Source organism: Stigmatopora nigra, chromosome 21 (assembly GCF_051989575.1).
Source record: "Stigmatopora nigra isolate UIUO_SnigA chromosome 21, RoL_Snig_1.1, whole genome shotgun sequence".
NCBI classification, from domain to species: domain Eukaryota; kingdom Metazoa; phylum Chordata; class Actinopteri; order Syngnathiformes; family Syngnathidae; genus Stigmatopora; species Stigmatopora nigra.
Window position 1 is genome coordinate 717,501 of NC_135528.1, and position 11,472 is coordinate 728,972.

General features: G+C 39.0%; 1 protein-coding gene and 1 long non-coding RNA gene across 3 annotated transcripts in view; one reads left to right on the plus strand and one right to left on the minus strand.

The window, feature by feature from the left end:
- The window catches only part of sacm1la (SAC1 like phosphatidylinositide phosphatase a), a 26,847-nt gene extending 17,419 nt beyond the window's left edge, over positions 1-9,428 (minus strand). Inside the window, exons 1-4 of the mRNA XM_077743202.1 lie at positions 9,267-9,428; positions 1,669-1,766; positions 368-442; positions 153-280 (exon numbers count right to left, since the gene is read on the minus strand). Of these exons, the coding sequence (XP_077599328.1) occupies positions 153-280; positions 368-442; positions 1,669-1,766; positions 9,267-9,301 (336 nt within the window). The 5' untranslated portion in view covers positions 9,302-9,428. The remainder of the gene's footprint in view (positions 1-152; positions 281-367; positions 443-1,668; positions 1,767-9,266) is intronic.
- A 19-nt stretch (positions 9,429-9,447) lies between these two features.
- LOC144214643 (uncharacterized) lies at positions 9,448-11,283 on the plus strand. Of its 2 annotated transcripts, XR_013330263.1 has the most exons (4): positions 9,691-9,795; positions 10,327-10,448; positions 10,698-10,821; positions 11,108-11,283. It is a non-coding gene; the product is annotated as an uncharacterized LOC144214643 (long non-coding RNA). The 2 variants fall into 2 exon arrangements; XR_013330262.1 differs by lacking the exons at positions 10,327-10,448; positions 10,698-10,821; positions 11,108-11,283 and adding an exon at positions 10,050-10,325 and having other exon boundaries at positions 9,448-9,795.
- The last annotated feature ends 189 nt before the right edge of the window (positions 11,284-11,472 follow it).

Below are 11,472 nucleotides of genomic sequence, written 5' to 3' on the forward strand. Positions count from 1 at the left end.
AATCACTAGTATATTTCGCGCTAAATTACAATGTTTCAAAGTTTGTTTTTATACTACCTCTGCAGCTTTACAAATGCAACGTTTTACACAAGATTACATGCCTAATCATGAGCCTTTGCATGTTTTCCCTGTGTTTGCATGAGTTTTTATACCTGGATCTCGGACAGATGCAAAATTGTCTTCTTGTAAGAGATGATGTCAAAATCCACTGCTTTCCACACTGCATGACCAAAGAGGTTGCCCACATTTTTCTTCCTTGTGAGGACGATTAGGTACATTCCTAAGTAAAGTCAGTTGGGGCATATATCACATCCAGAACAATATGCTCAAACTGCGTTGATAAGATACATTTCTTTATAATACCTACCAGCGACCAGGCGAATGGTTCCAAGGATGCCACAAATAGGCCTGGTGACTGCTGAGGCAGGGATATCTTTTTTACCTGTGAAAACACTTCAAATTACATGTTTTATATTCAGGAGTTTCAAATATTTTGCTTTGTGAGAGTTGCTTTGACAAGGTAAACAAAGGATAAAAATAGTACAGATTTATTGTGCCTGACCAGTCAGAGAATATCAAGTCAAGTCACTCTGTCAGAAGACCATAGTTAGTTTATTATTTTCACCATTCATTTCCAATAACATATTACCTTTCATAGATAAGAAAAGTTACTTTTTTCAAGCCTAAAAAAACATCTTTACTGTGGATTGTCAATATGTATTTTTTTGTTAAATGGCTGCCTAAATGTTTGCTATGAAATACAGACGCTCCGCTACTTACGAACATTACAAACGAACATGTCTGCAAATTGCATTTATGTGAAAAATGTTCATAAGTTCGATTTTGTATAGCGCGCCTTTTTCCGAGTAGTACTTCTTTCCGCCGCTATTACCGACCCCTGCCGCTGTGAGAGCTCAGCATCCACCTTCCTCTGCCCATTTCATTGCAGTGCGGAAGTTGCGGAAGTGCGTGACGTATCTCCAGTGCGCAAAGAACAGTGCGCAAAGAACCTCTTTCATTTTTATCATTAAATATCTTGTGGATCCATTATTCAATATGGTTGGTGAAAAGCGAAAGGCTTCTAGTGAGGGAGGATCAAGGAAGAGGCAAGCCATTTCATTTGAAATGAAAGTGGCAATAATAAAGAAGCTTGATGTGCCTGAGAAAGTGGTGAGCGTTACACGGGAATACAACTTGAATCGTTCGACCGTCAGTACCATTTATAAACAGCAAGATCGAGCAGGAGGACCCAAATGTTGAACGTTGCACAAAGGTTGCAAATCAATTGAATGATGCCATACAGTGCTACCGCATCATTTATGATGAAAAAAGAAGAAACTCGTCATTAGATCGTACTTCTTTCGGCCAGTTTCTAGTAAATCTCTCTCTCCATCTCTCTAATGTATGTATCTCTCCATTTTATAAATGTTTTTTTTTCTGTACAAACCAATGCTGGTTATTTATACAAGCCTTAAACATACACATGCACTTATATTAACTTTCAATATACTTATGTAGGCCTTAAAAATAAATTATAATACAAAATATAGCACTGAATCAACTTACGTACAAATTCAACTTATGAACAAGCGCTCGGAACGTAACTCGTTCGTAAATAGGGGAGCGTCTGTACACGTTTGTCTCAGAGGGATCCCGTGCTTTTCTTACTTTTGAGAGTCATTTCATTAGACACTCTGTCGATGGCCAGGACAGCATCCGATCCTTCATCGCAGGCCTCAATGAAAAACTTTTCCGGGGTAGTATGTCTGATGAGAAATTGTGACAATTAAAACTTTTCAGGTGTGCTAATCATTCAGTTAGATGGTACCTACTGTCTGAAGAAAAGAATATAAACCCCTGAACTTTGTATCTCATATTTTTTTTCCTCTGAATATTGCAATGAATGACTTCTTGTGATCTTCCGTGAGCATCGCGAACCAATGTACCATATCACAGTGGTTGGAAAACACTCACTGGTCTAGAGGTTTAACGACTTCTTGGAGACCCAATAATTTTGGCCAGAGATTTGACTAAAAATGTGGTTTTGGTCCATACTGCTTTTTTCATAGAAATAACACTATAAAATTATATGTTGTGATATGAGCATTGATTGCAAAAATAAATAATGAACTGGACTGTGTGGATATCTCTCCATGTTACACTTTTCATCCGGTTTGAGGAATTTGGGATTTACACATTTTCTGCAGCAGTCTTGTGTATTTGTGACTATAACCAACATTCATTTTTAAAAAGCCTCTATTTAAAAATAAAAGCAGCAACTATTATCACCTACTTTATGACCAGTAAACACGAGGGACACGGAGATGTACAGGAAAGATGCAACACTTTGGTAGGGATTGGAATCTAGTAATACGGCATTAAGAAGTACTAGAGATTTGATAGAAAGTTTTTTATTATGGAGAATTTACAAAGGAAGAATGGAGTTGGGGTAATCTTGAAGAAAGAGCTTGTACATAGCTCTAGAGGTGGATAGAGTGTCGGATACACAAATTACTTTGAAGATGGAGATTGAGGGTATCATGCTCATAAAATGTTAGTGGGTAAGCTACAAAAGTATGATGTGAGTTGGGACAGAAGCAGTGACTTGGATGGTAGACAGGTAATCAAAAGGAAATGGAAAGACAGTTGATAGATTAGACAGATGATATATTTGTAGAGATAAAGAAGTGTTTAGTAAAGACAGGTGTAAAATTTTGAACGGAGTTGTTTAATACAATCTTAGAATTAAAGAAGATGCCAGAGGTATGTATGAAAGTTGTACTAGAGCAGTGAGGTGTGCAGTAGGAGTGACAGAAGAGCCTGGTGTTGAGGTAGTATTGTACCAGGGATCAGCTCCGAGTCCCTTATGGTTTGAAATGGAAATGGATAGAGTAATACATGAGGAAAGACAGAAAGCTCCTTGGAATACAGTAATCCCTCGCATATCACGGTTAATGTAGACCAGACATGGCCGCGATAAACCAAATGCGAAGCAGGATCACCCCATTACAACTACCACAATGCATGTGTACAGTGTATATTTATTAAGTACACGTATTACAGCTATAAGCATGTCAAAAGACTATAATATGTTAATATCTAAATAATGTACAATAACTATATCCTCTCCCACGACTCGATCCCAATTGTTAGAAAGGTTCTAGTTTAGGGGTCGGCAACCCGCGGCTCCGGAGCCGCATGATGCTCTTTCATCATTATACTTTGGCTCTGAGTGGCTTGGAAAAATACATTACAAAAAAAAAAAAAAACATTGTTAGGTTTAGGTTGTAATTTCATTTTCTCCTCCGTGTGCACGAATGTTAACTTTTTACCCTTGTCTGTCCCTCCTCGCTTGTCATTCCCTTTTGTTTCCAGCTGCGCATCATTGACAATTATTTTTGGTCTTATATGTTTCAAGCTCATGGATTGTTTATTTGTCGGATCATCTGATTTGCGCTACCTTGTTTCCATGGCTCCTCGTTCCATGTTTCCAAGTCCCCCCGTGTTTTCTCTGTCAGGTTTGAGTGTAAAATGTGATGCCATCTCTTGTCTTGTTATTTTCTTTGCCTCCAGTTAAAGTTATTCAAGTTTTGTTTGAGCACTCATTTCCTCGCTCATTCCCTGCTTCTCTGCACTTGTGTCCACTCTGTTTCCAAGCCACGACGTCGCCAAAGACGTAACAAGTATTTAACTCTTGTATTTAATTTGTGTTAGTTCTTTAATATTTTAGTTCTAAGTTAGATTATTGTGACCTTGACATATTAGAATGAATATATAGTATCTTTCTTGTTGTTGCTCCAAATAAACGAAATACTCGCGAAAGTCGGTATACCCGCCAAAACGCTGTCCATTTGTCGCGACTTTCAACTGCAGCAAGGCCAAGTATGGAGAAATGTAAGAAAATAAAAATATCTGAAGAAAATAGAGCATTCAATGATGCCTGTGTAGATTCCTTGGAATTTACCTATGATGAGAGTGGCCTATCAGGATGCCTAATTTGTGGAGAAAAACTGTCTAACAATAAACATTCATAAACACAAGTGTACGGCTGCAATGAGCCCAAAGAATGAAAGGGAAGTTGCTGTTTTTTTTAAAAACACATTTTCTTTCTAATAAATGCGTTCATAACTAAATTCATTTTGGATGTCAAAAGGATTTGCAGCTCCCAGTATTTTCTTTTCCGTGGAAACAGGATCAAATGGCTCTTTCGGTCTTAAAGGTTGTCGACCCCTGTTCTACTTCAATGTTTGTTTGTAAGGTAACCGCTATTAGAGTAACTTCCACTCGCAAAAGGTACGCTGGGATCGAGAGTTGCCGGACAGAGCGGCGTCGGGTACGGCCACAAGTAGATGTGTGTAAAGAATGTGTAATGTGTGCCGTCGAGAAAGAACGCGAGTATATTCCTTTCCTCAAAATTTTAAAGTTGGCGACTCTGATGTCAATGTTGAACATCCGCTGCATTCGCGTTATTACCGTAAAGATAGCTGTAATAATATATGTTGCGTGTCCTCGCAACAGCTAAGCATTTGTTGTTATGTTCGCGTTATGAATGTATGTTGTACGGACCCTGTGAATTTACCTTTTACATAGTGTAGAAAGTTTAATTGAGTGTTAAGTGCTTTTCATGGCCACATTCATAACGGAAGAGGACACATGCCAATGTGGTGTGCTTCCGGGTGGCGCACGCATCTGATGCTCCTTGTGTTTGTGTTCAGTATTTGTGTTCATTACTCTTTATTGACTCAAAGTGTATTGTGAATTGCTTGGTAGTCAAACCGTTTGCCTCACCACTAGTAAGCTGTACACGTGTCTCCATTTCTCAACCACACACACACACCCCATATAGACATGCACACACATCCAATGCAAACGCTCATACACACTGCTATCCATAAAAGCAAGACACCTAGATTGCACAAGTTGTCAAGTGCTTTTGTTCCAAGTTCCGGATTAAAGTACCAAAACCAACTGCTCTCTTCAATTCCTTGTGTTCTGACCGACACCCCGAAGCAAACAGAGTATAAACCATATTGAGTAAGCACCTTATACAGTTCTCCAAAAACCTCTTCAACATCAATTATAAAGAGTACCCTTGTGCCTCCAAGCACAATTACTATATGTCAGCTCATAACCTTTGTGCAGTTATTTTCGCAGATCTGCAGAGGGCAGCAACTGGGTGTTTCCAACTACTGGATTGGAGTGGAAGTCTGGTCACCTATTGTTTATTTCCACCAAAAAAAACATCATTTTGGAAGGACTTTCAATTCATGTGAGAATTGTGTTGGGTAATATCGCAATACAGTAATACCATGAGATACGAGCTTAAAGCTTTCCGGGACCGACCTCGTATGTTGATTTACTCGGATCTCAAACCAACTTTTCGCATAGAAATTAACTAAATACAAATTAATTTGTTCCCACTCTCTGAAAAAAAAACACACCAAAAAACTGGATATTGGAATGGAAAAACATTTTTATTTGTTCTAATTTGCCATCTATTAACAGAGTAAAAAATAAAGTGGTTATGATGTTTAAGTCTAAAATGAGACCTCATTCAGTACATAAAACGCAGAGTGCGCAGGGGGGACTTTTTGCATGGCAACACGCTTATAACATAACATAAACAAATTTAAATAAACTTGGATAACTATACACACACTCAAAAATAAATTTAATCTTACTTTACACTAAACTTAATTCTAATTTTGTTTTAATTTCTTTTACCTTTATTCTCCCGGGTTTGCACTTATTGCCCCGCCTCCACCCTGACTTTCAGCCAGATAGAAAAGAGACACCTGGACAAGTTAGCAAGTGGTCGTGCGTTATCTTATTGTGACGACATTTGTGTGCATCATTTTTGGAATATTTTGAAGGGAAGACAAAAGCAAACAGCCCTTTGATTAAGAATGTCCAGGAAGGCATCTTCTTCCAAAAATGCCAGTCTCATCCATGTTAAAAAACATTCTCTTCAGTTATGTTGGGGAACTCTTCGTCGAGGTACCGTGTCGCTACCTGATCTGGCAGGGGCCGTGTCGCAGGTCAGATGCACCCAGGCCACCAGATCGCAGGCCGACCGGCTGCTCGAGGCGGCGCACTCACGCCACCATATTACCGGCCGATCGGCTGTTCGAGGCTCCCAAAAAAACGTTTTGGCTTCAACATTCGGGACATTTTATATACTCATCTCATCTCATTTTCTGAGTCGCTTTATCTTTACTGGGGTCACGGAGGGTGCTGGAGCCTATCCCTGCTGACTTCGGGCCAGAAGCGAGGGGCACCAGGAATTAGTATATAAACAAACTGTTAAAAAATGTCAAACTTCACACTGAAACTCATAAGCGGAAGATGGAATAAAAAATGGCAGAAGTCATGGCTCCTCTTCTTCTATGGTGCTGAATTGAGTGGAACTCACATCCGAAGGAGCCATATTTCACCGTAGAAGAAGATTTATATAAAAAGGCCGAGAGGGGCGGCAGATTGCCTTCTACTGTTTTATTGTGAGTGAATTTCCTGTAGCACACAATTTGTGGAGGAAAAACTATGCTGAGCCTATTCCGATTTTGTTTGGATTTTGAGTGGCCATTGAAAATGCCTCCAAAGCGTGCACCAATGAGCCCAGGAAAAAACGAGACATGATGACAGTGTACGAGAAAAAAGTGACGTTGCTATGCTAAAGGGCATATAGTGTAAATATACATACTGTGATCCTTCTTCACTTTGTGGCCTCAACTTTCACAGTTTCACTATATCTCGGATTTTTTTCTGAAGTAAAAAAGAATGTGTTGCGCTTGTTTGAAAATAGAACTTGCTCGGCGAATTGGACGGCAGAAAGCATCAAAGAAAGGGGATTTTATTTTGAAAAAATGGGAGCCCAGGGCTCTGAGGCTTTTATGTTGAAAGAAATATAATAAAAATAAAGACACCTGTCAGAAATTGTGCAGGTTTTATTATTCATTACTTTTCACAATATGATGATGAACTGGTCTTATCTTTATTGCACAACAGAATCTGGATTTGAACCCAGGACCCCAGAACAGTGAGGCCGACGCGCTATCTACTCGCTTCACCGAGCCGCTTCAGAACAAAAATACTTCTTAAAAATCATCGTATCTTATATTTTCTTTTCTTTTAAAGTCAGGGAACATAGTCTCATAATTGAATAATGAGGAAGGTAATTTATTTATTCACAAAAGTCTGAAGTTTCAAATTAGAAAGAAAAAAGATGTGATAGTTTTTGTGATAATATCGATTGTTCTTTTTTTTTTAATTGTTATAAATTCTCTCATATCGCCCAGGTCTAGTTATACAAATCCTAAAATGTTATTCGACCGGAGGTCGTTGATAGGCAGGATTCTGTAAGTGTCTGCGCCCCGTCTGCGCGTCGTAAAATTCATGATTGGCTGGTCACTAGAGGACGTCACTAGATGGCGAATGTTGCGAGATTGTCCGCAGCCCCTGCTGCGTCACTACGATATCGCATTGACGATCAACAGAACTCACATTGCTAGAATTCTGTAAGTGTCTGTGCCCCATCTGCGTCGTAAGATTCATGAATGATTCTTTCAATTAGTTCATTTTTAGTGGTTTATGGTTCTTTTTTGGAATTTGGAATCTTACTCAATCACGGGAGTACAAAATTATATTTTTAGTATTGCAGATTTACAAAAAATAGTTACAAAAATATTTGTCTACCTAATTCTTTGCGATTTTCCCACAAAAAAAGAATACGATGAAAACAGTCACAAAGATAAAATAAAAAAACCTGATCGACCGGCTCCGGTCGATTATGCTTACTACGTTACCTTTATAATAATATTTTTATCGCAGACTGATATTAACTGATCGAATCATGATAGCATAAAGAATGTATGAAAATGTTTGCATTGCCAACAAGCATGACAAACATTGCTTGTGAGAAACAATAAGGAGAGTATATGAATAAAAAAAATGTATGAAACACCGAACAAAATCCAAGCGGCGGAAAAGGCTGAGGTGTTGCTTAGCCACGGTGACAAATGGAACTCAAGGTATGTACTTTGTGTCTTAAAACACTGGCCTAAAACAGCAACACACAAGCAACCTTTTGTTGCCCTTTCATAATCTAAACCTTTCAAAATCTCTGTATAGTGTTTAGGGGCCACAGCAACAGTTGCTTTAAAAACAGTACTTGAGCTGAGTAAGTATATGTGTGTGAGTGAGTGAGTGCGTGCGTGCATACAGTAGTCCCTCGAATATCGCAGATGATGTTCCGGACATGGCCACGATAATTGAAAAACCGCGAAGTAAGAAACTACTAAATGTATTTTTTATTTTATATATTTACCATATCTCTATATCTCTATACCTCTCTCTCTCTCTCTCTCTCTCGATATATTGAATATATAATATATACATATAATATACATATACACGTATTGCTTTAGAAATGGGAGAAATATTGCCAAATTTCAATTCTCATAATGGATTGACTTTGCCTATAGTCTACATTAAAGTAGTATCCCTGTGTTCTGATGACTCAGACAAATCAGAACAATAATAATATAATGCTCAGATAGTGTATTGATATTTGATAAAAGTTGTGAAAATATGAAATGACGGTGTTTACTATACAAATAAATAAAATATACTGTCACACCAACCATATGGGGCCATATAGGCTATTTGGCCGGTTACCGGCTAAATAGCCCCTGGGACTATTTGACCGGTTACCGGGTACGGGGCCACTACAAAAAAATGGCAAAAACATTACCTAGAGTCCTAGACTATCAGAAACAATTAAAGAAACGTATTGCCTTACTGCCCTTGTGTCACACCAACCATATGGGGCCATATAGGCTATTTGGCCGGTTACCGGCTAAATAGCCCCTGGGACTATTTGACCGGTTACCGGGTACGGGGCCACTACAAAAAAATGGCAAAAACATTACCTAGAGTCCTAGACTATCAGAAAGAATTAAAGAAACGTATTGCCTTACTGCCCTTGTGTACTATTGTTATGAGTTCAATCAAAGGAAATACAAAAGCTAAGTTAAGTATTTCATCGTTTGCCTTCATACAAAATAATGAATTTATTAATTATGAATGGGGAGTTTAAACTTCCCTACTTCCTGATGTCCAGTCATGAGCTAGTTGATGAACTTTAGCAGTCCTGTCACCTTGTTTACATGAACTAAATCACAACACGTTTCCTGTCTTTCTTCCCTCCGAGCAGTTAACTGGTGCCTGGACAAAGTATTGACAAATGAAACTAGGTTAAATGTACTTACAAATTGTAACGATCGTAGGCAATCGCCATCTTCATTCCGTCGACTAAGCAAAGCGAGCCAAATGTGACAGCGGCTGAACACTAGTTGCCAGATTAATAATGATGACGATGAGACCCAAATCAATGTTTAAACTGCCGATATTGTGTGAAATCTGGCAACCACTCAAAGGCGTGACTATGGCCTCAAATGAACAAACCAACCCAGTATGCGCCTTAATGTTTCTATTTAATGTTTCAGTCGCTTTAACGTAAACTGAAGAAAAATCACTTTTTTTATTATTGTGAAATATTTCCCTTTTTTCCCAGCTGTCAGCCTTTTCTCACATGTTTGGGAATGTGACTTTCAATCAGGCACAATTCACGTCTACCAGCTCAAACAGTGAAGGACCCTGCTGTATAAAAACAGGAAAGCCCCTTGTTCACCCTCTTTCTACTCCCGATCTTCACTCTACAGGCTGTGTTACTGAGGAATCTTAACTGTATACGTTTGTTACAAATTGAGAATGTTTTCTTCGGAACTCAAATCGAAGGTAATTCCGATGTTACGTCTCAATATAAATGACTTTTCTATTTGGAGTTTAGTACTGCATTGCCACCTTTCGTAATTTTGGAAACACGTGTTATGGAGCTGCGCGGCGAATTGTCTTGCCCATGGTGATAAAAGTCTTTATTTTCAGTAACGATTCATGGGAATTTCCTCACCCCTGCTTTATAACCGTTTTAGTGCAAATGGAATGTCAAAATACATCCGAACTATTCAATATGTTGATTGATTTCTTTTCAGGCATTTCAAACGATGCATATATTCCCAAGCTCTATGGGCATAAATACACCACTCTACTGGAACCAATCTGCATACAGATGAATGTTTGCTGTTGTCTTTGTGAGTAATAATTACCCTAAACCCGACTCATGAGATAGATGGCTGCAGTGATGATTCACTTGACTAGAGTCTCTGATAACAATGATGCATTTCACAGTACACTGAGTATGCCTGTAGTTTAAAATAAAGATTGTATAAATACGACCCGTTTTTAATTTATTTCCCCTCCTCCCCCCAGGTACCGTTGGTTTTGCCTAACTGTTATTAAAACAACAACACCACACATTTGTGTCTTACAACTGCTTCAATCGGCGTGACCTACTCAGCGGAGTCGACCAGTTGCAGTGATGTCACACAAAGGTAGCATCTTGCGGGGGCTCGGTTCTGGCCGTTTGTTGGACCAGTTTCCCAACCACTGGTTTGCCGTGAGCAATGGTCTTAAGTGTCGATGATGATTCACTTTTCGGTTCTACTGATGTATAAGTGAAGATTAACTCGCAGCGCACTGAGACTCAGACCATTGTGTGCTTGTGTATGTTTGCCTCAATCTAGTTTGGTATGAATAGATTGTGTAAACACGACCCATTTTATTCCCCCCTCCCCCACCAGGTACTGCTTTTAAAACAAAGATGTATCCTAGGACGCACAGCAAGGCCATTTGTGTCCTACAACTGCTTCCATCAGGCGAGACTTACTCAGCGGAGCCGACCAGTTGCAGTGATGTCACACAAAGGTAGCATCTTGCGGGGGCTCTGTCCTGGCCGTTTGTTGGAACCGTTTCCCAACCACTGGTTTGCCGTGAGCAATGGTCTTAAGTGTCGATGATGATTCGCTTTTTGGTTCTACTGATGTATAAGTGAAGATTAACTCGCAGCGCACTGAGACTCGGACCATTGTGTGCTTGTGTAAGTTTGCCTCAATCTAGTTTTGTATGAATAGATTGTGTAAACACAACCCATTTGTGTGTACGTTTGCCTTCAACCTAGCAATAAATGTTGCTTTTTTTTCCCCCCTTGCAGCTTTTTGAGCCGCCCAACATGACCAAGAAATGCAGCATTTGGGAAGATGGGGAATTTCTGTTACTAGGTTAACTGCAAAGTAAACTTTAGCCTTTCCAGCTGCTTAAGCAAATAAATAGTTGAAGCTGTTGGTTCCCGGGTGAATTGTTCTAAATAAATGTATGAAATAAAGTGAATTTGGTGTTTTTTTTTTTCCTTAAATACATTATTGTATGTAGTCATTAGTGTCATTAAAGGAGTATATTTTAACATTTTCTGGCTATATCCCCTCCGAATGTATAATCACTTTTTTTTTTTTTTGCTGGTGTAATCTACATTGACAGGCCCATAAGTTTAGTTGGTACAATTTTATGCCTGTTAACTGT